The 27,798-nt window shown below is 35.5% G+C and overlaps 1 protein-coding gene and 1 long non-coding RNA gene across 2 annotated transcripts; both read left to right on the top strand.

Annotated features, from left to right (window-relative positions):
• Nucleotides 1-6,998: 6,998 nt before the first annotated feature.
• Nucleotides 6,999-15,588, top strand: LOC147511771 (Pectin lyase-like superfamily protein). Its single transcript, XM_086603428.1, has 5 exons — nucleotides 6,999-7,623; nucleotides 8,406-8,595; nucleotides 9,029-9,235; nucleotides 11,210-11,445; nucleotides 15,302-15,588. Exons 1-5 carry the CDS (start codon nucleotides 7,253-7,255, stop codon nucleotides 15,447-15,449), a joined length of 1,152 nt encoding a protein of 383 aa, XP_086459554.1. The 5' UTR covers nucleotides 6,999-7,252; the 3' UTR covers nucleotides 15,450-15,588.
• Nucleotides 15,589-26,282: 10,694 nt separating this feature from the next.
• On the top strand, nucleotides 26,283-27,028 carry LOC147511770 (uncharacterized). Its single transcript, XR_015217069.1, has 3 exons — nucleotides 26,283-26,470; nucleotides 26,848-26,905; nucleotides 27,013-27,028. It is a non-coding gene; the product is annotated as an uncharacterized LOC147511770 (long non-coding RNA).
• The last annotated feature ends 770 nt before the right edge of the window (nucleotides 27,029-27,798 follow it).

Raw genomic sequence — 27,798 nt, 5'->3', positions numbered from 1 at the left:
AAGTGGACCCCTGTGGTTATGGAAATAACTGATGGATTGAAATTGAAAAACATTATAATTATATGATTAGATAAAGTATTGATAAAACAAACTTAGTCCATGATAAAAATTACATTGGATTACTTTCGTGCGAGTATTTCAGTTTTTGTGAGCATATGTGAATTGTTGGTGGGACGTTTTTTGGGACTGTCTAGGCATGTGAAATAATTACTTGGATTACACTGTTGAGGTTTATAGAACTCTTAATCCCAAGGTTCTTTTAGTTGTTCAAAAATTCTTATACCCGGAGTACTCTTGTTTTATGCTGTCTAATTGGGCAAGGCATAAAAAATTGGGGTTTGAGATAAATCAAGACCTGAATCTGAAAATTGAAACACACAAATGCCAAATTGGGTCATCATTAACACACTGAGTCTCATATCTAGAGTGCAAGACCCACATGCTAACATTGTTCTACATGGAACTAATCAAAGTTGCAGCATTAAGACTTTTAGTTCTATTAATGACCCTTCTACATATACCATAGTGAATAAAAGGCCCAACTGAAGTTCCTCTTAAAAGGATCCCCAAGCTAATTACCTTTGGGGAGTCGCACAACTTTTCTAAATGAAGTCACACATTCTGTCATTACTGGACGAAAACCATGTGATGAATTCTAAAAAGTTAGGTTCTTGATAGAGAAGTCTTTCTAGGCTTTCAACACCCATTCAAAGGGGTTTTTTTTTAAAACTTATTGAAGTGTATATGAACTACATGGAAACCACCTATGTGTTGTTTACACGAAATAGACATGACTTGATATTTTTTTGAGTAGCCTTTTAATTAATCTGAGATTTGTACATGATGAATGCTAATATTGTTTTTGTAAGATTCAATAAGCTATTCAGATTTTGTTTATATACAGGGATGGTATTGTCGCGAAACAGTGAGTTCAATGAGTAGCATGTTTATCAAATCTCGAAGAACTAACCTGAACTATAGGTTAACATCATTTTTTTCGTACATTTGAATTTTACTGTTTGCCATAGTATATTTTGTTAGCCGTGTCAGGTTAGTTTTAACTTTTGACTTTGTGGCTCATGGAGATGGGGTTATTTGATTAAAAGTTTGGTACGGTTCAAGTTTTTTGGAAAAATTTGAGTCGAAAGAGGTATGTCTTCATTCGAATTTGTTAATGATGTAAACCTTTTGATAGCTGTGGGACTCGAAAGTATATATTTAATTTGTCTTTTCGATAATGGCTTTGTATGAGGTGTTTGGATGGTCTAGCATTAATCGAGACATTCAAGTTCTTTGTTGTACTAAGTTATAATGTTGCAGTGATCTTATTTTTTAAACCAGTTATTTAACTGCTCTGGCATTCGTCGAGACGATTAAGTAGCTGGGTTAATCAATGAGAAGTATATTTGTATGAGGTGCTTGGATGATCTAGCATTAGTCGAGACATTCAAGTTATTTGATGTACTAAGTCCTAATGTTGCAGTGATCTCATTTTTTAAACCAGTTATTTAACTGCTTTGGCATTTGTCGAGACGGTTAAGTAGCTATATTTTTTAAAAATTTTAGGTTATGACAGGTTTTATATTTATGAAATGTCGAAAATATAGAGGAGACTGTCGAAATTTTTCAGAAAAGTCACGTACTTTAGGTATATAATTGTATATTCGTAGTTTCTAATAGTTGCATGGTATGAATCCCTTACTAATATGAATCGATAGCATATTGTGTATAGCATTTTGGTTTTATGGAGAATCGATAGCATATTGTGTATAACATTTTGGTGATGTAGGAAGATTCAATTCACTTCAAGGGGAAGATTGAGAAGTGTGGAGCAAGGTTGCATATTGATGTTTAGGGCAATGAATTCAACAACCATAGTTGAAGATATATAGGGCTGCCTTTAGATATTTCTTTTTATACTATCTTAGAGTTTAGTACGTTTGTTTTTCTTTATGAACTACAATAACTACTATCACAATACAACTCATTGCACAAAACTATGTGCACCTTCTAGTTGAAGCGTTGCAATGCAACGTTCGACAAGTGCCCATTTTCGTTAGGGCTCCATTCTTATGGGTCTATAACTTTCCAACAACTCATTTTTATACCAAAAATTTGGTTGTCTACAAAATTCAAACATAAAGTCTTTGTTTGTTCAAACTCTCTTACGAAAATTAAAATTCTCAAAAGTTCAAGAGGTGTATATTTATTTGTGGTCTGATTTTTCTGGCAAGCTGTGTAACCAAACCTCAGCTCTTCTTCATCAACCTATAATGTTATGCCTTTTTTTGCCTTCTTCTTCATGACTATTTTTTTTTCTCCACGAGTACTCAATCCATTACATATAATGTTTTTGTAAAAATTTGATCTTTGCAATGTTAGGTTCCGAAGTTGTTTATATATATATATATATATATATATATATATATATTATATATATATATATATATATATATATATAAGCTTGAGATGGTTGAACTGTATGCATTCCTGCTTTCGTTATGCATTGCGGATTATTATAATTTTTTTTTCAAATTACTACATTGTTACTGCCTTGCTGCTATATGTTACTTGAAATTTAATATGTGAATGGTTGGGTTGTCTTAGTCTAAGCGGAATGAATGTATATGAACGTGCACACTAATCTTGACTCATGTAAAGGGCGATAATAGATGAAGACCAATGGACGATGCTATATAACATGTCTATTCTTATGTAGAACTTGATTTCTTGATAATAGTATATGAAGATCAACTCATCTTATAGATAGATAGATAGTTAAAGAAAAAGTCAAACTCAGAGTGCTTTTTTACTATTAAAGTTTCACATTCATAACTTGATTGCTTTAACTTTTGTATTTTGACACGCGACTTCGGTGACTTGGTGTTCTAAATTTGTACGTTTCATTGTATTGCTGTGGAGATGAATAAATATTGCGAAGTTTCATTTCTATTTGAAAGTGTAGTTCATGGTTATGGTGGAGACAAACACTAAGCACAACAAGAAACTTGAGTGCATTATATCAAATAGTGAGAATGCCGAGAAGTTACCACAAACTATATATTGGTGAGGCTCTTTGAGACACAAACCATCGTGTTTTAATATTTTCTCAAGTTTGTTTGAAACCAACATGTGTTTGAGAACTAATGTAAATAATCCCGTTGTCAGACGCATAGTTGCACGATCTTTAAACAATCTGATTGTTATTTTGATTTATTCCAACATGATATTTCTTTTTACATTTTTCTTTCACGCATTCATCTCATTGCTTATTGTGTTTATTCTAATTGTGAATATATATTGTAGTTTGATTATAACAGGGATAAAAGAAATGCTAGCAAGTTTGATTGTATATAGGCGTGCGCAACAATGGTGACCAAATAGTTTGAAAGGAATACTAATACTATGATACTTGAGAAGCATAGATCATTGGAGTCGTTGTCGGTAAGGAAAGGTATGCGGGCATCATGTTCAAGGAAATTTTAAAAATGAGGAATGAGCCATCTTAATCCATGCTTGAACAGTTTGTAGGGAAGTATTTTGCAAAGAAGTGTTTCAGTACATTGGGATTGTAGAAATTTGGTTGAACTGAATAATATTATGTACATGTATTATCCATTTTGGTCATTGTACATAGATCATTTGTTGTTTGTAGAAATATATCTCAAATGTAATATAATGTGTATGCTTTTCCCAAGTAAAACTGTAACGAATCAATTATACTGATTTTTCCTCTTGCTACTGAGACGCACTGTCAAAGATTAATCAATCATGAATTTAATCAAGTATGACACTATTAAATTTTCAATATAGAACACTATTCTCAACCAAGATGACACCAATTTAAGCAGAACACAGGCAATTTGAGATTAAAGAAATAGTAATAACTATAAATGCATCCATAATCAAAATACTTTACTCATGCATCCACAAACAAATTAAAAATGTGCTTTGTTTGTATATACGAGTTTTTTGCACAGGATTTTTCATAGATCTATGTCTCTATCTTTTCCACACACACACACACACACACACACACACACACAAATTGGAAAAGTCATTAAACTCAATTTTTAAATGTTGAAACTATTTTCTTAGAATATTTGACAACAACCCATTTATTTTATTTTATTTTTCTAATTTTCATTTTAATTAATAGTGGAACCTGCTACCCAATTCACATTTTCTATAAATAAAGTTATATACTAATTATTTTCTGCTTTATTTTTAAAAATTATTCACAAGGTGCATAAAAACAGCACCCGTTCAATGAATCGAACCTATAACCTATAAATTGGATAGAACTTACATGCAGTCAATTTTAATTAGACTTATAGTTAATGCCTATTGGTTTGAGTTTGGGAAAATAATTTGTTGATTTTCGTTTTGGATGTATTACTTTAATTCTTTTAATCAATGTAACATGGACACACCATATTTCAAAACACAGCCTGAATCAAATTCTTCTTCTATGCTATTTTCTAGGGATGAACAACCCCATCAGAAATGACTTTAATTTAATTTTGTGAATAGTGCAAGTATGCAACAAAATCAATTTTGGATATTGTTTTGGCAACAACAAGTGAACTAAGCATTTATTTGTTTGGTTGCAAGAGCTACGAAGGAGAAAATACTAATTTTGACTTTTGACTGCGTATACAGGGTGACTTTGTTAGAAAAAAAAGGTAGAAAAAGATAGTTCAAGATGACTCATTTAGAGAGAGATTTCCTAACAACGGTTGTGCTCACATTTCTCACTCTACATCTAATCCTGAGGTTCTTCAAGAAGGAAGCTTAAGTCCAAGCTACGATTTTAAGTTTGTGTCGTCATGCAAATACTCATTGGAGGAGTTGGAACACTTAAAAACTGAGGACAATGAAGTTATCAAAGATGTACTCAATATTTAGAGCTTAGTGAGTGTCAGTTACACGTGGAATAAACAAACAAACAAACATGTAAGTTCATTTTTTATGTCGATATATAAGAGATAATTATAGTTTAATTGGGCTCAAGCAGACAAAAACAAATGAACAAAAGAAGAATGCCCAAATCAAAATTAATAACTCGATCTAATGGGATTTGGGCTTTTAATTCAAAATCCAATATAAATAATTATTTATTCAAGAAGACTTTGGGTTATTAAATCATTAACTATCAATGTACACATATTATTTATTCAAGTGGAGTTTGGACATTTGAATCCTTAACTATCAATGTAGCAAGCCCGGCCATAGGCCGGGCTTAAAAGCTAGTTGGAAATTAGTAATTGGGCCAGGAAGGCCTCATCAAGCTAGGCCTTCAAGCTTTCGGGCTACTCACAAACCGTGACCTAAATGATGTCCGTTAAAACAAAATGTGGACGCATCCGCATTTGAAGAGGTGAAAAAGTGTTAATGTTAGAGCATTCCCAATCACAGTCACTATGGAGGGAAATTGACAATTTTCACCGTATTTTGGGAAAAAAACCATTGCCCAATGTAATGGTGACAAAGTCGGTCAGTTGTGACTAAGTGAAAACGAGAGTAATAGTTGCTACCGAGAAAATAGCTGAGTTGTGAACTTCGGACGGGATGTTTTATTCCGTCTCGTGTGTTTTTTTTTTTTTTTTTTTTGGTTTTTTTTTTCCTAATCTCGCGTGTTTTTTCGGTTTTTTTTTTAAACTTTAGACGGGATGTTTCATTCCGTCCGGCGTATTTTTCCGATTTTTACATTCAGACGGAATCAAACATTCCATCCGAAATTCAAACTCACATTTGCATTAGACAGCCTCACCTTGCTTTTCACCAAAATGGTAGGAAACAAGGGAAATTAAGCCTACGTGGAGGTGAAAAACTCTCGCTTGCATTGGGAATGCTCCAATACAAGTCACTATGAGAGGAAATTGAGAGTTTTCACTTTGAATACCAAAAAATCCTTGCCCAATACAAGAGTGACAAAGTTGGTGACTTGTAACTAAGTCACAACAAGGGTAGCACTTGCTACTGAGATTTTCACTGAGTTGTGAGTTTCGTACGGAATGTTTTATTCCGTCCCGTGTGTTTTTTTTTAAAATTTTCGGACGGAATGTTTCATTCCGTCTTGCTTGTTTTTTCGACCTTTTTGGGTTTTTTTTTTACCTTCAGACAGGATGTTTCATTCCGTCCGGTGTATTTTTTTGATTTTTATATTCAGACGAAATCAAATATTCTGTCCAAGATTTAAAATCACCTCTGCATTAGACAACTTTTTCTTGTTTTTCACTATTTTTCACCACAAAGGTAGCAAAGAATGCTCATAGTCCTACGTGGAGGTAAAAAAAAGTTACTTACATTGAGAATGCTCTTATCTAAAGTTTCAACACACTTTTTCAAATTTCTATTTTTATGGACAGGAAAAATTATGCCGTTCTATTTTTTTGCATGTTTAAAATGATATCTTACACTGTAAAAAAATATTTTTTTTTGTGAAACTTGTCTCGTCCCAATTAATTCATTATCATTGTTAAATTTTCAGAAACACGTCAGAGACCGAATTTGCCAAATTTGTGTTTATATCTGTCACATTAGAAATCTGCAATGTATTGCGTTGATGATACTCTTAGAACACCTAATTCGGTCCACGGTTTGTATCAGCCATCGGGACGTGACACTAGAGATGAATCGCACATGAGGTTTCAGTGTGTCTACCAGCAATGGAATGTCCATCAAACTATCAAAGTACAGAAGGGTTGCTAACTGGGTCGGGGAAGGCCTCATCAGGCCCGAGCTTCATTCTTTTGGGCTACAGGTAGGAATTTGGTTGCCATGGAAAAGCACATTGGGCTTCAGTCAGTTTTTGACTTTGGGCCAAATTTTGATATCTACAAAAGATTGTTACGCTCGACACTATGCATGTGTTGGCGTGTTGCAAATGGGAGCTGGAATCAACTAGCTAGTAGCTACCCAGCTCCTTAACTACGTTATCCACACTCTTTAAGAACACGTTCAGTTTCACGCACCAACATAGAGCCACGTTCACGGGCACCAACAAGAACAAAAACTGCAAACTACAAACTACAAACTTTTCAAAATGAAAAAGGTGCAAGACCATAAGAACTGTATGTGGTTTATATTGTTTGCTTGTGATCCCTCTCTCTTCTTTAAAATCAGTAGAACACCCCGTGACCACTTTCTCTGTCTTTCCTACTCGACAACGAACTTATAAATAAAAGGTCTATTTACAGACCACTTCAAAATTCTCTCTTTCCATTTCACTCATTCTTTCACCTAAACTATGTCAAATTTAAGACATACTCTGTGTCTTATATTCCTTCTTTTACTTTTAAATTCAGGCCAAATTCTATGCCACACTAAAGGAATCCGACCAAAGAAGTTGTCGTCGTCGTCGTCAGGGAAGCGTTTATCGATCAATGTGACACATGCCCAATTATCAGAGCAACATTTTATGAAGTGGGTCGATTTTGTTGGTAGTCTTAGACATTCCCTTTTTTCTGTAGTTATTAATAAGCTCTTCCCTTCATATACTCTTATTGTCGCTAAGAACTCTGCTGCTGGAGATTTTACAACAATTCAATCTGCTATTGATTCTCTTCCATTCCTTAATCTTGTGAGAGTTGTAATCAAAGTGAAAGCAGGAGTTTACACGTAAGTACGTATATACACAAGGGAGGCAATAGTTTTATTGAATTTTGCTTGTTTTTTCTTTGTTTTCTGGTTCTGTCACATGGGCCTCATAAACTTCTGATCATAGTCCTGGCTACAAACAAGTTTTCCTGTTTGGTCTTATTCTAATAATTCCCAAAGGCAAAATTACTTTAAAATGCAACATGCAACATGCAACGTACTTTTTTGTTTTTTACAATTAATGCGACCTACTTTGGATTCATACTAAAAATGAACGAACTTTCGATTTTTTGACAGTTGATGCAACCTGTTCGATTTCCGCAAATCAAGTGCAAAATTGGAAAAACAATCAGTTGGGTGATGTGTGGCATTCCCTTACCCAACTAAGCATGTGTGAGCAGAAAGTCATTATTGCCCTCAAAGAATTAGGTGATGTTAAACGGTAACGTCAATTTTACACTTGATTTTGACGAAAAGTAACAAAATCGAAAATTCGTTCATTTTTAGAATAAATTCAAAATAGGTTGCAACATTAATTGTAAAAACGACAAAGTACGCTGCATGTTGCAAAAAATTTAGGTAATTTTGTTATTATGAAACAGTGAGTTTCTATTGAAAAATGAAATCATTTTTGTCTGACATACTGTCTATTGTTTCTGATCAAATATTGCCATGAGAGCTAAATTTGGACTTAATACACGCAGTGTCCTATCTTTTTTCCTAGTTGAGCTTATTCTTTTGTCTTGTATTTAGTTGGAATTGAACCCAGTTTATAGATCCTTTTTGTGTACTTTTTTTCGCAGAGAAAAGGTGAATATCCCACCTTTAAAATCATTTATAACCATAGAAGGAGCTGGTGCTGATAAAACCATAGTACAGTGGGGAGATACTGCAAAGACTATTGGCGCTAGAGGGCAGCATATTGGCACCTTTAATTCAGCAACATTTGCTGTGAATTCCCTTTTTTTCATAGCCAAGAACATCACTTTCAAGGTAATAATTGAACAAAATCCTATTCTCATTCGTTTCTTGCTATCTCTACCTACACTACCCTTTTTGTCTTTGCCTCATCCTATGATCTTTTTAGAGTCCATATATAATTGCACAAAACTATAGATACCAAATAATTCAGTTGAATTGTCTCTAGGAAGTAGAATGAACCAACGCCTAATTCAACTAGTTTAGATTACGCCACACTCTAGAGAAAGTTCCAAATTCGAGTCTCCTTTGACGGGTGTGGCGCTTACCCTCTAAACTATGAGCCATGTATCCTGAACCGGGGTTCATGTCCCTTCATAGTGTTGCAAGGCTGTAAACTAAGAAATCGCTCGGGCATAAAAAAAAATGTACTTAGTTCTGTCATTTACTCCAGTTGAATATATATATGTGTGCGTGTGTGTTGTGATTGCAACTTCATATTTTGCAGAACACAACACCTCTACCAAAACGGGGGGAAGTTGGAGTACAAGCAGTGGCATTTAGAATATCAGGAGATACGGCAGCCTTTTTGGGTTGTAGGTTCTTGGGTGCACAGGATACACTATACGATCATTTAGGTAGGCATTATTATAAAGAATGCTATATTGAAGGCTCAGTGGACTTCATCTTTGGGAACGCACTCTCACTTTATGAGGTAACATTCCCATCTTGTGAACTTTATCTTTGTTTCCATATGGGCAGAATTGTTTGTTTTATTGGCAAGTTGAGATCGCTTCTTTCTTCATATGTTTCATGCTCCCCTTTTTTAAGTAAAAAACTGGGCATCAGGATTCCATAAGCTATGGCTTGTAATCTACCTTGTGAGGTTTAATATTATGACCATTACATGCTTTTGGCATTGGCGAGGTGATTCGGAATAATCACTAATCCCTATAAAACCAAATGGTCAGACAGATCATAAAAGAGTAAAAGATTACTTCGAGCGTCCATATCCTTCTTGCTGCGAATGACGAATGGATTAAAACTGGTATTAATCTGATTGGTCGATAGTAAATGAATAATTAGATTCTTAAAAAACACAAGAACAGCCAATGATTGCAACACTCACTTAAGCGTTACATATTCTCTTAATCTCTTCTACTTTATGCAATACATTTGGCTTTAATCGTTTGAACCTTCTTTTAGTATTATTCAATCTAGCCACCCCTTATGAAAAACACTTAAAAAATTAGTAGTTACTAGCTTAGTACCTAACATTCTTTTTGATTAGCAATTTTATATTGTTCAAAATAGGATGAGTTCGTGATCTAGCTCTGCCAGCTGAAAGTTGTTCAGCTGTCCATTGAGTGGGGTCTTGGACTCTTGGCAAACCACAACTGACAAGCCCTTAATTAACTATAAGTCTATAACTATAGTCTATAGCAATTAACAGTAAAGTAGTAAACAAGCGCAACATTTTGGAACTGATGTTTCATTTCCAAATCCTAAGTCATAACAACAAACCATCCTCAGCAACATGCTTGTTATTAGCATGGCTAATGGTTTCAAAAATAATGTGCTATAGGATTTGTACCAAAACTAGGGTGGTTTACGAGTATGTTCAGTTCCCCGTTTCCCCTAAAATTTCTATCAAATTAGCTGTTTTTTGGTAACTGTCTATCAAATTAGCTACAAATACCTTAAAGCTTTTGTGATCTAAAATGAACAACAGATTATGAATGGCATTTGAAGTTACTATGATAGAATTTCGATCGATACCTTTCAGGATTAAGCACAGCCATGATCCTTACTTGCAGGACACTCCTAAGGGGCAAAGTTTTGTGTACACTTGTTCAATAACCAAATGCAGCTAATGATGTCGTCTTTACAAACTCGGGAATATATAGAAATAATCGATCGACATTGTCATATATAGTTCTCTTATAAGAATATCAGCGAAGTCTTTGCAATGTACAATTCAACATAGCTGGCGTGTTTGGTTCAAGGAAGATTGGAGAAAGATTTAACATAGAGTTAACTAGTATTATCCCCTTATTAGATGAGCCAATTAGGATTTCCCCCCTGAGTACACACAAAAAAAAAACACGGTCAACCCAAATTGACTTTTGTTTTGTGTGTATTCAGGGGAGAGACCCTAACTTTTCCATCTAGTTGGGAAAATCCTAATTGGCTCATCTATTAGGGTAATACTAGTTAACCCTTTAACATATTTGTGTGTTTGGTTCATGGCCCAGAAGATTATACCAAATAAAGAAATAGAGTCAGTGTTCCGTATATTTATTTACTATTTAGGAGGGAGAGAGTCAATATTAGGAAGATCTAGCTCGCCATGCGCCATGGTGAACAAAATCTATTTTCCAGGAATCTTGTTCTGTGAACCAAACACTAGGTCGAATAAATTACAAACAACATTGTCAATTCCCCCTTGGGAAATTAGGGTCTCCCCCAATACAAATAAAAAAAAAAAATCAAATTGACCGTGTGTTTTTTTCAGTGTTTTTAGGGGGGAAAGACTCTAATTTCCCATCTATTAGGAGGGAAATTCTAATTGGCTCATCTAGTGGAGGGTAATACTAGTTGACCGAAATCAAAATCTGGTTCATATCAACCAGAAATGATATCATAGAAATTGCACTGATGAAACATTGCTCCATGTCTTTGTATACAGGGATGTCATGTGCACGCAATAGCCCAAAATCTTGGGGCCCTCACGGCCCAAGGGAGAGCAACCCTTCTAGACGATACAGGGTTCTCATTTGTGTACTGTAAAGTCACAGGTTCAGGAGCTCTTTACCTTGGTAGAGCTTGGGGAACCTTTTCCAGGGTTGTCTTTGCATATACTTACATGGATAATATCATACTTCCCACTGGCTGGTACAATTGGGGAGATCCTAACAGGGAAATGTAAGTTTTCTTCATCCCATTCTTTGACATTGATTTATTTTTACGTTTCTTTCTCAGTGAAACCCAACCCATCAGTAAAAGTTCTACCGTTTCTATGTTGCCCAAAAATACTTGTTTTTTTGGCTAACTGGGTATTGTCCAAAAATACGCTTTACAAAAAGAAGTAGGCTGGCTTAAGCTTTACAAAAGGAGGCCTATTCGGCCCACAGCGTCAAAACTGGAAAGCCAGTTTGTGTTTGCCCACCAAAATCTGGACCATTTTGGTCCTCAAACTTTTATAAAAACATTTTGGTTACTCATGCGTGTGCCATCAGAAGGGAGAAACAGTACGTGCATGAAGTACCGTCTAAGAGGAGTAAGTGCATATGTACTTAAGCTGTCATTCGTGCACGACGGTACAGAAGTCTTTAATCTAAAGCATGGAATGGTAACTTGGTACATATTGTCTGAGACTCTGAGAGCCTCACTAGTTCAAACTTTCCGGTGGTGGATTTCGGACATCTAGCAAATCTGTCCATGCCATTTCATCTTTAATAATTTTGTTATTCAAGTTCATTTTCGGTGAGGTTGACACTATGAAATAACATCACGTATCATAGCCCAAACCTTGGATCAGTGATGGTTCTGGAAATACCTGCGCATTACCTTTAAAATGTATGCAGATTGTAAGATGATGTGCAATTTGGTGCCTCGACACCCCAACTAATTATATAGCGTCCAAGGTCCTATGAAATCCCCGAGTTTGCTTAAATAAAAAGCTTAAGTATTAAATCAAGGATTTCAAGGCTTAAGATGTCTTGGGCAACACGTCAATTTGGTGCGACTTATTTTGAGAATTACCAAAATGAAGTGGTCGCGCCGTCGGGTTGCTATTTGTTAATGTTTAAATTCAGAGTAATTGAACACAAAACTTTCGTTCAGAATTTTAAAATTCCGTCATTTCAGTTTCAAAACTTTCAGTAACATACTAACATGAGGACTGCAATTTCTATAACCATCGTCCACTCGGACACAACCCATCCCCAAGGAGTTACTGGGCCACTATAGGCCAGCTTCAGCCCAAGTTAGTAAGACATAGCCCATCCGAAATTAACATTGGATCATTATCTATTCCAGCTTGAATCTACCCAAGATTGTTCTTTTGTTTTTGGGGAAATTTGTCCAAACCCCCACTTTTGTCACCATTTTTTAATAAACTCTCCACATTTGTAAATTTCACAATTTACTCCCATTTTTCTGATTTCCATCAAAATTCCGTTAGTATTTCACCTAATACCAAAATTATTCCTCAAGAGACATATATATGTGACACTTAAGTTGCTGACCCTAAGATGGGTTTAAAATCAATGATTACGAATTAGCCACGTGGCAAGTCAAAATCAATTCTTTTTTATTTTTCCTTTCAACTCAAACCAAACCAGCCGCCATTACTGTCATATTTTTCCTCTCGACTTCTATGGGTTTTTTTCCCCTTTTTTGAGACGAGTTGACAATGGCCTTGATCATATCAAGAATGCAATTTCTACCAATACCAACTCATAAATATACCTCGACTTAAAAGAACCTAGTATATTTTTTAAGCAAGGAACCAATAGGAATTCAAAGTTCTGGTTGTATACCACTATGCCTAGTAACACTACTTCCACCAATGAATATTTGCTTTAGCCTTTGCTGGTACACGACTCTGATGACAATTGGTATTTTTGGAGCACCTCAGCTGCCTTTCTCAGACCGGCCTCTTATATCTCTATTCACGATGATAAAATTATCATCCGCATAAAACATACATGACAAGGAAAATGCGTGCATTCACTATTTCACTAAAACCATATAGGCTTCAACAGATTAAACACTCTCAAAAGTAATATACTAAACATGCATGACAAAGGATAAAATATCCACACGATAGGAAAACAGTAAATGGGGAAAGTAAGAGGAATTGACGTTCAGCTTAAAGCCCTTGATTCAGTAACTCGGTGTTAGAATGGGTCTTTGAAGCCTTCACTAAATTTAAATAAATCAAGAATTGGAATTGAGAAATATGAGGGGTGATCAATGGTGATCAGTGGTGCGGGAATAGGAATGATAGATGGTGTTGTGGGCTTTGATTTTGTTTAATTGGTTGGTTCTATTTCATTGGCCGGAATTTGAGAGAGATATGGCTCTGTTCCCAAGAATGAATTGGAGAAGAAAGATGGGTTGCTACGGTGCATCTAGGGTGGACAATAATGGTATGACCATTAATTGGTGGGTACGAGCTTTTTATATTTACACTTGAAAAAGATGTGATTAAATACCCACAAATATGGGAGGTTTATTTAAAAAATGGTGACAAAAGTGGGAGGTTTGGACAAATTTTCTCTTTATTTTTTCTTTGTTTTTTTAATAAGTTTTATGGTTAATTCCAAATGAAAGACTTGAATTCCTAAGAGAAATTTTAAAGTAGGCTACAAAAGCAAATCATCAAATCATTAAAAAAAAAAAAAAACGAAAAGAGGGACGCTCACATAGGGAAAACCCGAAAAGAGCTCAAATCCATTGGTTCAACCTAAATATTACCAAAAAGCCTTGACCCAAATTTAAAAGCAGCTGAGTAGCTGATCCGACAAACCTAAATAGGCCCAAGTTTCTGCAATTTTGTTCTGTTAAGCCATGCCCAAGTTGCATCCGATGGATGGCCACATGTCCACATCAGTCATCACCACTCATGGAAATCATTTCCTTGGAAACAAGTTTAGCACAATAGTGGCACTGTGTTAGAAACCAAGGCCCACGTTATCTAAATCGGATATCTTCCGGGGTCTAAAACTAAAATATCGGATATCTCACCCGATATATATATCTCAGATAGCACGATATATTTATAACGGAAATTTCAATATTAAATTATTAACAATTTCTGATATATATCGATTATTATCGATTAACGATATAAACTTTCATATCGAAATTCGATATATGGAGGAAAAAAGGGGGTGGATATCGAAATCCCCATATATCGAAAAAACCGGAAAAACCATATCGTCGGTGTACCAATTTACGAGATATATCGGTGAGATATATCGGATATGGATATTTTGGCCCTGTTAGAAACCACGTTATCTAAATATATCTTCGGGGCAATAGCACATTTAAACGGGATTACATTTAACAACTCCCTGGCGTCATTATCGTGGGAGTGCATCAACAACATATGGATCTCTGATTTGGAACACGAGATTTCGAATGAGATAAATTAATTAAGAGTGTGTTTGTTATGATGGAAACACTATAGAAAGGGAAGGAAAATAAGAGTGGTCCACTTTCTCTATAATTTTGAAGGCGTTTGTTTATCCATAAAAAGAAAATAGGTTTTTTCATATGGAAACAAAATCATGAAAATGGAAAAAGTTTTGTGTCCTTAACTAATTTCTAAAAATTTTGTTGAAAAGAAAGGAAATAGATAGTTAGGGACTTAAATTTCTTTCCATAGGACACCCAATAATACAATTATTCCTTTCCATAGCTTTTGCAAACAAACATGATTTTTTTTTTTTTTCCAATTTTTATTTTTCTTTCTCCAGTTTATCAAACATATACCATTTAAAATTATTTCCTTTCTATTACATTTCATTCCATAGTAGACCACCCATTTTATTTTATTTTCATTCTATGAGTTAAAATTTAACAAACTCACCCTAAATTCACTTGAAGATTGTTGGATAGTCTTTGTGATTCCCAACGATATGGGGGTGTATTACTTTGCTTTGGGATTTTGAAAGTGTTTGCTATGGTAATATTTCGTTTCTCATCTTCAGTGCAAATTAAATGCAGTACTGTAAATAACTTTTGCTAATTATTGTTCTTTACATTGTAGGACTGTATTTTACGGACAATACAAATGCACTGGACCAGGAGCAAATTTTGCTGGGAGAGTTTCGTGGTCGAGAGAATTAACTGATGAAGAGGCCAAGCCTTTTATCTCATTAAATTTTATAGATGGGTTAGAATGGATAAAATTATAGGGTTATAAGAGTTCTCATCAGGTTACAAGGGCTCTCATCACATTAATTTATGAATCATGTAAAGTCGTGGTAATGAAAGGTCATCCGAATTCTTCTTTTTTCCTATTTGTTTCAAGAAAGTTATAAACTTTAGCAAACAGATTTCAGTGCACTTTCTCTTTCTTCAAAATGCGTTTTACCTTTTTATTTTTTATTGCTCGGTAGTCAAACATTCAAGCACATTATATTTTCTTTTAGAGACTATAGGATATATTTTTTGAAATTTGGCAAAATAGTTCTGTAAAATTTTGAGCAATCTTTTCTAGAATTTCAATGTATATTTTTTGAATAAATAGTGTTATTTCGAGTGAAATATTGATTATTCAGCATTTAGGATTTTCAACCAATTCAAAAATCTTTGAAACAAAATTAAGCACCAAAGCCTGAAGTCCTAAACCCAGTCAAGAATTTGAAATTTAAACTTTGAAAGAGATACGGTGCATACAAAGACTTATTCTCTTTCTTTTAGAAATCGCTAGGGAGGCATTTTAGAAATAGCTAGGTGGGGGCATACAAAGACTTGAAAAGGTATCTTGAGCTAATCATTCATTCATAATCACCAAACACACCCGCCCTCTTGGCTTCATGCAAAGGAGTCTTTGTTAACTTTCCATGTATTGGGCTTCTAAAATGTTATGTTATCTTCAGCTTTTACGTAGTTAGTTTTCTCAAGCATAAGTACAAAATATCTCGATATATCATGATATTTGTCGATATTTATTCAGATTTTAGAAAAAGATATATAAATATCTCGATATGTTTAGAGATATATACGATTGTAAATATCGGTGATATTTCAACGATATTTTTGATATTTGTGATATTTAGATATATTTGACGATATTTTGTATATGTAATAATTTTATTTAATATTTACTATCATATTTCAAATAAATATAAATAATGTATCATGATATATTAAGAAATATCCATAATATCTATGATATTTGTCGATATTTTGAATATATCCACGATATTTGTATGTGAAACAATGTCAAATATCCCCAAATAGAGAGATATATCCACGATACATATCCATAAATCAGAAATTGATAAATATTCATATACTGATATTTTGTACTATAGTCTCAAGTCTCAACACCAAACACCAAAAGGCATATTCCAAGATGGTCAAGCAGAAGACTAGGTTTGAATCTTTGATCCAAATAACCATCGAAAATTGGATTAAAGAAGCTTCATTTGTGAAGAAATTAATGCGAATCTGACCTTAATAACGTTGAATCCTACACTCGAGTACTTCTCTCAACTAAAACACTCATTTCAAAATTCAAACCAATGCACCTCTTAAACAAACCCTCGGTAACCTTATTCAAAGTGATACTAAACTTACTTAAGGTTTCGAAAAATAACATAATTTTATGGCAAGTCCTTTTTTAATCTATGATGACGATTGCAAACCTTATAAAGATACATAAAGTCCCATTCTCTGGAACCTTGAGCTTTGAATGTGTTATTAATTAACAACTGTGGGTTAAATCTCAACCTAAGATCTATTTCGCTTATGGTGGACAGCAACATATGTAAGCTCCATCCGACTTTGTTACTTCTACTACCGCATTCGATTTCATATTGCGAATCTGCATTAAGCTAATTTCCTCACGGGTACCATGTTTATACACTGCAACCAGTTGTCAGCACACAGATCAATCGAGCATGAAAAAGGAGTCCATTTTTGCTGCAATTTCGGTAATGGTTAGTTTGCTTCCCGCCCAATAGAGAAATGACACGTGTCCAAGCTAACTAAACAAAAAGTGTTTAAAAAATTGGAACCGTTCTGAGTTTGTTTTCTTCCTATTATGCCCTCTCCTTCTCCTTCCCCTGTCCCGTACAAAATAAAACACTGTAGGGAAAACTTTTATAAAACTCCCACTTGCTTCATCTAGCCAACCTGTCATGTGATAGAAACCAAAAGAAAAGCTTACCACCACGTTTTCTTCTCTTCTAGATAGTCTTCTCCCTTCATTATCATTCTTTTTAAAGAAAATTTAAAAAAAGACAACAATCTCCAACAACAACAATGTTTTCTTCTTTCATGCCTGCCTACATTTCAAAGCTAATTGGTTTCTTGTACAGACGGTAATTGAAAACCACTTAGACCGGTTCCTTGTTTTGGGTCATCGACTCTGCCACGTGTATGTTTTACACGGGTAATTAAAATTGAAACTTTGGGGTTTTAGGGACGGAATTTGCATTTGTTTTTAAACACTTTTTGTTTAGTTAGCTTGGACACGTGTCATGCCTCTATTGGGCGGGAAGCAAACTAACCATTACCGAAATTGCAGCAAAAATGGACTCATGAAAAAGCTTTGGTGATGATTATAAAAGAGAAAGGCTACACGGCCTACGTTTCGCTCTGTCCAAGTGCTAATAGGTACTAAAAATACCGATATTAATATATTTGTGCACTTGAATTGGTTTGGTTTATACTTTGTACAGACATTTTTGGCTCGAGGTGATACCAATACCGTTATAAAAGTGCGGGGCTTGTAAGCCATCTCTCAAGAAATGGGAAGGACACCGACATTTTGGACTTTCTATGAGACACACGAACATTGTCATGAAACTCTATTATTAAAACTTAAAAGTGAACAACAATGGCTTCCACCCTAAGTTTCCTCAAACAATTCCATAACACCAATCATACAACAAACAGGAGATTTCAGTTCCCTAAGCCAGTAACAGCACATAAAATTGATGTAAACAGAACGTACGAGTAAGCCACTTATTAATCCCATCATAATAAAAATGTTATACTTCTTGGTAAAATGTTTGGATGGTAGTTGTTTTTTTTTTTTTTTTTGATAAGTAATATTTATTAATGAAAATGTGCAACAGCACATAAAAGGTACAAGTGTAAATCAAATGAATACAAAGGTCAGCAAGATCCTCACCAAAGGACTTATAGACACACACAAAGAAACAAAACCCCACATGACATGTAATGTCATTGAGAGCCTTAAAATACTAATCCCCGACACATTCAACCGCTTCAACACAAGTCCCTAATGCTAAGTCAAATGTTGCGGCAAAACACCAAATTTCACAGAAAATGTAATCCAATGATACGTTAAAACGTATACCGCCAACGCTATTTTTATAAATTTTTACATTTATGCAGTCAATTTTAACGCTATAGTATATGCTCTGTACACCATAGCCAGTGGCGGCCAGCAAAAAAAATCCAAATAACTCTGCACGCCATAGCCAGTGGCGGTTAGAAATTTGATTTAATTCAATTAATAACCTACACGCCACTCCCAATGGTGGTTAGAATTCAATTATTATTTTCACCCGCCACTCCCAATAGCGGTTAGAATTGATTCCTATTTTTTTGTTTTTTTTAATAATTTAATTTATGCAATTACCATTCTATCCTACCATTTTTTTTTATTTAGTTGTATTTTTTTGTTATAATTTCAATTTTAAGATTAAATTTATTCCGATTTGCAACAACTTAATTAATTATTTCAATAAAACATTTATTGATTTATTGAAAATAAAAAATAAACAACAAATTAAAAGGAAATACATTAAAAATGCATCAAATACGTACGAAACATTTAAAATTCTTAATCAAATTAATCAATCGCTTTCTCCGTATTCTTCAAAGTGCAAATTTCTTGAAGTAATCTGTACATTGCGAAGAGTTTGATCTTTCAAAATTTGTTTCTTTGCGTTTTTGTACCATTCTTTTCCTTGAGGTGTCATAGTCAATGTATTTGTGCTCATGATCTCCTTTTCCCATGCCAATGTCTCACGATTTTTTTTTTTTTTTTTTTTATCCTTGAAGAATTAGACGCTTCAGTTTCATAGAATTTTTTCCCACGGCGATTCTTTTGCCTCAATGGCCTCCATCGCCCGTTGAGATTGTTGCGTTAATTCTTTGAGAGAAGTTTCGTTTTGATTTGCCAACTTTTTTTTTGTTTTGATTTGTCTCTTCTACAATCCGGTCTTTTGATGAACCGTGTCTTTGCATTTCAGAATCGGTGTTCCCCCCCATGCCATCTTGTTCGTTTAATGGAGCTGGAGACTCGTTATGAAAATTAGTTTTAGAGAAACCAGGTGTAGTTGGAATTGAATGGCGCGTCCATTTTTCGTAGTCTTTCAAAATAAACCACGCATGATCAAATTTGAAGGGTTTATTATCTGAAGACCTGGTGACATACAACTTCTTTGCTTGCTCCATCTGTAAAAGAAAAAAAAAATATTAGTTTGAGTTTAATCAATTATATTCTAGCTAAATAATTGATATATATATATATATATAATATCAATTATATATATATATCTTACAATGTCCATTTCGTTAGTTCCTGATCTGTTCATATCCTCGGCTTGATTCAAACATCCACGAAATAAAGTAATTGCTTTATTTATAAGTTGCCAACGACTTGTAACACTTCTCATAGTTCGTGCCTCTGTAAAACCCCGTATCATCCTCTGATTCTCAAATTGTTCTTTAATTTTATCCCACAATATGTTGCATGATTGATTTGTTCCGGTAATTGGATCAATTGAATTATCCAACCATGCTTGGCATAATACTGTGTCTTCATCAATGCTAAATGATGATCCCCTGATATATATATATATATATATATATATATATCTTACAATGTCCATTTCGTTAGTTCCTGATCTGTTCATATCCTCGGCTTGATTCAAACATCCACGAAATAAAGTAATTGCTTTATTTATAAGTTGCCAACGACTTGTAACACTTCTCATAGTTCGTGCCTTGAAACCCCCGTATCATCCTCGATTCTCAAATTGTTCTTTAATTTTATCCCACAATATGTTGCATGATTGATTTGTTCCGGTAATTGGATCAATTGAATTATCCAACCATGCTTGGCATAATACTGTGTCTTCATCAATGCTAAATGATGATCCCCTGCTTGACATTGTTACTGAAAGAGAGAGAGATGAAGACAGTATTATTGATAATACAAAAATAAAATATTACTGATGTTGGCGGGAATGTGCCTTTGAGAGAGGAAAAGACAGTCTTTTTATAGGGTCAGATTGAATTATTGGATTTTACTTTCTTGTGGTCTGTACACTATTGATTAGGGTCATTGGGTTGTGGGCAAGATTGTAATTAATGAATTATGTAAGAAATTATTGGGGTGTGTGCAAGATAAAGAATTGTGGGCAAGATTGAAATAAATCATGCATGCATGGAATCTATTTATTGGGGTGTGTGCAAGATAAAGAATTGTGTAAGAAATGCATAGAATCTATCTAGAGTACGCATGCTGCATGTGTACTCTCCTAGCCCTCCACCAGCATATATAACATAACTCTCCGTAAGAAATTAAACCAATTTGATATCTCACACAATTTTTAATATTTTCAATTTTTATTCCATAATTTATTTACTAGCAAAATGAATTCTGATAGTGATAATGATTATGATTATGATTCCCAGAGAAGACGACGTATTGAAAGACATTTCATGCATGAACAACAAGTGTGACAAAGAAATGCACTTTCATAATTCAAATGAATCTTGTTACAGCAGCTCATATCATTGAAAACTCTAATCAACCAACTCTCCGTATTGGGTATGTCCCAAGACGCGCTTATAGGAACTGTAATAGGGCAACGGGAAATGCTCTCTTAAAGGCCGATTATTTCGGTGTCAATCCCACATATGATGAAGTTTTATTTCGGAAGCGCAACAGAATGAGCAGTCACCTATTCTCGAGGATTAGGAGTGGTCTTAAGGAACATAGTGATTTCTGGATGAAGAAATATGATGCAGCCAATAAACCCGGTTTGTCGTCACGTGGCAAAATAATGTGTGTGTTGCAAATACTAGCAAACGGAAGCCCAGCTGATTCAATAGATCTAGTATTTTCGTATTGCGCAGTCAACAACACTCTCCTTTGTTAAAATGTTTTGCAAACATGTGGTGGAGAGATTTGGTGCACAATATCTGAGATCTCCAAATGAAGAAGACATTGCCAGATTGCTTCATGTTGCTGAGTTAAGAGGTTTTCTTGGCATGTTTGGCAGTCTAGACTGTATGCATTGGACGTGGCAAGTATGTCCAATAGAATGGGTATGACAGTATACTGGACAACATGGATCAGCAACTCTTGTACTCGAGGCAGTTGCTTCTTTCGACATGTGGATATGGCATGCTTACTTCGGTTTACCAGGTACTAATAATGAAGTTAATGTTTTGTGGCGCTCTAATCTATTTCACAAACTAACATTAGGTTTAACCCCTCCGGCAAACTATTCTCTCATGGGTAAGGACTATACTGTCGGTTATTACTTAACTGACGATATATATCCTCAATTGTCTACACTAGTGAAGGCGAAAAGGAATCCTAAATCAAGAAGAGATAAATTTTTTACGCTGATGCAAGAATCTTATTGAAAAGACGTTGAACGAGTATTTGGGGTTATTCAATCTCGTTTTGCAATTGTTAGAGGCAAAGCTCGCTTGTGGGACAAAGATGTGCTCCATGATGTTATGTCGGCGTGCATTATTTTGCATAACATGATTGTTGAGGAAGAACGACATAACTATTTGAACGCTTACGTTTATGGAGACTCTGAACCTATTATTAACCATGATTACTTTGAAAATCCTAATATAGCAGAAATTGTTCCCGACCGAAACCCCAATTCTGCTGAATTTCGTAGAGTCTTGCAACGCGTGGCATATGTGCATAATACGCATGAGCATGTGGAATTAGAGCAGCGTCTGATTAACCATTTATGGGAATGGCGTGATCAGAATTAAGATGTTTTTATGTCGTGCATTTCTTATATGTTTCCAGTATACGTTTACTCGTGCGTTTACTTGTGTACGTTTACTAGTGCGTTTATGGGAATGGTAGTATTTTTATGTCGTGCATTTCAAGTGCCTGCTCCATTCAAGTAATATGTTGTTTTCCTTTGTGCTAGTTTTTGAAAAGAATATATATATATATATATATATATATATATATATATATATATATATATATATATATATATATATATATATATATATATATATATATATGGTTTGTCTAGGGTGCCACTCTTATCTCACTCTTCTCTTGAACCGTCTGATCTAAGCCCTCAAGATCTGAAGATCTAAACCATCGATAAAACCGATATTTCAATATTTTTGCGGTATTTCAAAAAAAAACAAAAATCAAGGTGGGCTCTCTCTCTCTCTCTCTCTCTCTCTCTCTCTCTCTCTCTCTCTCTCTCTCTCTCTCTCTCTCTCTCTCTCTCTCTCTCTCTCTCTCTCTCTCTCTCTCTCTCTCTCTCTCTCCTCTCTCTCTCTTCTCTCTCTCTATAGGGGTTTACTTTTCAAACTTCTTCTTCTCTTCAAATCTTAAGGTAATTCAACTACCGGTTGCATCAATTCAAATTTAAACTTCTTTTGACTATCTTTGTGGATAGAATTGATAGATATGTAATTACTATAGTGCACTTTTAGTTATGGTGTTTGCCTATTTGAACGTTTTAATTGACACTTGGATTGTCATTATACCATAAAAACTTGAATTTTTATTTAATTTAGGTTGATATGATTATAGTTATGATTGATACCCTCGCTTAAAAGGCGGCGACAATTTCGTGAACTCGTCGAGTTCGTGAACTAGCATATTCGATGAACTCGCCGAGGTCGGTGAACTCTATCGAGTTTTGAACTCTTTCGAGTTCGTGAACTTTGTCGTTTTCTTCATGCCGTGATTACGTCAAAGTTTTGAACTCGTCAGATTCTTCATGCCGTGATTCGCCGAGTTTTGAACTCGTCCGAGTTGGTGAACTAGCATATTCGGTGAATTTGCCGAGAGTTAGGTGAACTCGTCGAGTTCGTGAACTAGCATATTCGGTGAACTCGTCGAAGTTCGGGTGAAGTAGCATATTGGTTAACTCTGTCGGAGTTCGGTGAACTCTTTCGAGTTTTGAACTCATTGTCGAAGTTCGGTGAACTCTTTCGAGTTTTGAACTCTGTCGAGTTCGTGAACTAGCATATTTGGTGAACTCAGCCGAGTTGGTGAACTAGCATATTCGTGAACTATGTCGAGAGTTTTGAACTCTGGCCGAAGTTCGGTGAAAGTAGCATATTCGGTTAACTCGTCGAGGAGTTCGGTGAACTCTATCGAGTTTTGAACTCTTTCGAGTTTTGAACTCTGTCAGAGTTTGGTGAACTAGCATATTCGGTGAACTCTGTCAGAATTCGGTGAAGTAGTATTCGGTGAACTCTGTCAGAGTTTTGAACTCTTTCAGAGTTTTGAACTTTGTCAGAGTTCGGTGAAGTAGCATATTCAGTTAACTCTGTCAGAGTTCGGTGAACTCTATCAGAGTTTTGAACTCTTTCAGAGTTCGGTGAAGTAGCATATTCGGTGAACTCTATCAGAGTTCGGTGAACTCGATCAGAGTTTTGAACTCTTTCAGAGTTCGGTGAACTAGCATATTCGGTGAACTCTGTCAGAGTTTTGAACTCTATCAGAGTTCGGTGAAGTAGCATATTCGGTTAACTCTGTCAGAGTTCGGTGAACTCTATCAGAGTTTTGAACTCTGTCAGAGTTCGGTGAACTCTATCAGAGTTTTGATGTTTAAGTTATTTACACTGTTTATGTACATTGGGATTTTTGACTGTTTAAGTTATTTATATTTTTAATTTTTTCGATTTATAGAAATGGAGACAGAGACATCAATCAATATCGAAGAAGACGTAGTTGGGTCTTCGTCTACTAAAGCCCCCTCGCTCAAGGCACGCAAACATTAGCTGCTCCTTATATAGGAATGACTTTTACAAGTGTTGACGAGGCAAAGACTTATTACAAAGAGTATGGTCAACAAGAGGGATTTGAGACTCGTGTTCGGACGACTTCCAAGCAACAAAATCAGGTGGATTTGGTTAGTGGTTGTTTCTTGGTTTGCTCACGTGAAGGGGTTAACAAGAGAGATGAAGTCCGATCAAGAAATACATCAACTATCCGTGTGGTTGCCAAGCTAGAATTCATTATTAAAAAAAGAATGCATGAAGAGATATATGAGGTCAGCGTTTCTCATAATGACCATAGTCACGGTCTGGTGACCCCATCGAAGAGAATTTGCATGAAAACTAACAAACATATGCCTAAAGCAGCGAAGTGCTTGACCGAGATATTTAGTGATAACAGTTTATTTGTTGGGAAAGTGGCATCTGTTTGCCATGGAGAGGAAGTTGGGTTTACACAAAAAGATTGTTGGAACCATTATTATGGTTTGACCAGAAAGATGCCTAAAGAAGGTGATGCAACTGCCGTGCTGCAATATTTTATGCAGAAGAGTGCCGAGGATCCCCAGTTCTACTACGCTATTGATTTAGATGAAAATGGGATGCGCGGTGAACTTTTTCTCGGTTCATGGGAGGTCTCGATGCCGCGATGACTATTTCGAATGTTGTGTCTTTTGATACCACATATCGCACCAATGCATATTCCATGCCTTTTGCCCCTTTTACTAGAGTCAACCATCATTATCACCGATTCAGTTTGGTGCGCATTGTTGCTTGATGATACTGAAGATACATTCATATGGCTATTTAAGGCGGCTTGCAGCCATGGGTGGTCGGCGCCAACCGCAATCATCATCGACCGGATAGAGCGATGATCGCAGCCATTGCCAAAGTGTTTCCTAGTACTCGCCATCGCATCGCTCTTTGACATATTATGCAGAAATTTCAAGAGAAGATGTCATTTACCAAATTTGAGACATTGGTAAATCGAGTTGAAGAACACTATTTCTTTTTAAGATAGGATTGTTGATTTTGAGAGAAGATGGTGTAAAATCATTGAGAAGTATGAGTTGTCCAAAAATCCTTGGTTGACAGAGATATATTCAATGCGGGAGAAATGAGTTCCTTGTTATTTCAATTGGCACCTTTTTTTTGGTATGCACACGACCGGGTCGAAGTGAATCGATGAATGCTCATTATGACCGGTTTGTCAATCGGACGACTCACGCTTTATGCAGTTTGTACATGGTAATGAGAATTCTTTGGCTTTGCTTGCTAGGAAAGAAAGAGATTCTGATTACCGCGACCGAAAGCATAGTTCACTTGATTGTGCCTAACGATGCTTTCCTCCTTATGCATGCCGCGAAGGTCTATAACGATCTCAATATTCAATAAATTTAAAGAGCAACTAGAAAAGGCAAAGATGGAGTACAAAATTGATGGGGAACAGATTGATGTGTATGGAACCGAAGCTACATGGTGAAATGGAGAGACCCATTTGAAGAATTATGTTTGGAGAGTGAGTTTCGATAGAGGAACCTTAGAGGGAGATCGCGAATGCAAGTACTTTCAGTTTATGGGTTTGCTTTGTGGTCATATCTTAAAGGTTTTGCGCTTACTGAGATTGAAGAGATTCCAAACCATTTTAGATTGACGGTGGATGCAAAAGGCTAACACTTATAGAGCGGAGTTTGATAATTGGATTTGTGGTGGGAATGTTTCAAATGAACCTTTGAGAGTGGCTCATTCTATCAAGGTTGCTTCTCAAGTGGCTTACTACGATCGTCCGATACTTTTGAGGGTTATTCATATTTTATTGAAAAGATTGGTGAAATGGCTATTGAAATTTCAAAGTTTAATGAGACTTCCTACAAAGGAGACGAGTTTGCAGAGCCTCGATTCGAGAGCCTTCGATACATTCGGTTAATACATCACGTTTTTTTTTATTTAAATGTTTAATTTGATATAAATTTAGTGTTTAATTCGGTGTTTGATTTGATATAAATATTTATTTTAATTCGGTTTTTATTTCAGCTATTGATTTTGAATCCCAACATTTCTCAAACAAAAGGGAGGGGGAAGAAGAAAGCGGATAGATGGAAATCCCCCAAAGAGATAGCCCTAAACAATTCAGGAAGAAAGTGTCACAGATGTGGACAGATTGCTAACCATGACTCGAGAAATTGTCCGGAGAAAAATAATACGTAATCTGTCGATTGTAAGTATAGCTTTATTCAAAACTCTTTGATTCTAAATGTTCACTAGTTCTAATGATATTTTATCTGCGCGTCATGGACTTCATTGATGTCTGGACTTGTTAAGAGTGGTTTAGATATGGCAGCCTTGTTAGAGTTTTATCAAGTGTTGTTAAGTTGAACTGTGTCGAGGGTTGTGTTCTATTGCATCATTATGTCCATTAGATAGTATCTAATGTTGTCCTCGCTAGGCTCTAGATAGGAAAAACATCATAATGATAGACCGGTGCTTTTTGATAACTTCTTTTCTCCTTTTTATTTTCAAAGTTCAATATTCTTTGGTTTAGGTTACATTTGGGGAGTTTAATTAGACTGAGTTCTAATCTCATTGATGTTGTAGAAAAGAGAAGTATGGCTCAAGGAGAAATGGAGAATCTGGAGGCAAAGCTTTGCTTTAGGTAAAAATACTACCTACTCATCTTTTCGTTTCTAGCCCCTCGACTTTGCATCAGTCGATATTCAGTCTTTTCATCATTCTCTGCGGTTATGTTTCTGACTGCTACAGTTCCACAAGATGCCACAATATCACTGCTACCTTGACTATCCACCATTCGAAGAAAGTGCGACAAAATTGAGTTATTAGCTACAACGGGAGAAATTGTCGTGGAAAGAGCGAGAGAAGAAGCAGAAGTGTTGAAAGAAGGTGGAGAAGTTGAAAAGAGCTGAAACTTGGAGTGAAAGGCTTGAACAAGCCAAAGCTAGGTGCAGGCAGGCTATACTTGTTGCTAATTCATTTCGATGTGCTTAAATGTTTAATATCTAACAATAATATTTGGGATTGCATAAAGCATTTTGATGTGCTTATTATAAATGTTATTGTTGTTGTTAGCGCCACTTGCAATTTTGTTCCGTAAGTTGATATGATGTATTGATGCGCATACTATACCACCAAGATAATGCCAACGCGTTTGTCAACAACAAATTTACCTCAACTCATATGATCATCAATCAACATCAACACAAACAAACAAAATTGATAAATTGCCAAAAACATCAAAAACTTTTATTTGCCTCTTGACCGGGTGTGGCAAGGGCAAAAAAAGACACGCCATTTTTATGCAAGTTCAAATCCAAACGATATGGCGCACCGTTTGGACTTAGTCCCAAACGGTGTGGCCATGCGTTTTGGGACTAAGTCCAACGGTATGCGCCATATCGTTTGGATTTGAACTTGGATAAAAAAATGGCGTCTGTTTTGGACTTAGTCCCAAACGGTGTGGCCACACCATTTGGTACTAAGGCCAAGCGGTATGGCCATGCCGTTTGGGACTAAGTCCAAACAGACACGCCA

This window comes from Coptis chinensis, chromosome 3 (assembly GCF_015680905.1).
Source record: "Coptis chinensis isolate HL-2020 chromosome 3, ASM1568090v1, whole genome shotgun sequence".
Classification (NCBI taxonomy): domain Eukaryota; kingdom Viridiplantae; phylum Streptophyta; class Magnoliopsida; order Ranunculales; family Ranunculaceae; genus Coptis; species Coptis chinensis.
The sequence above is the reverse complement of the archived record's forward strand: the minus strand, read 5'-3'. Positions and strand labels throughout refer to the sequence as shown.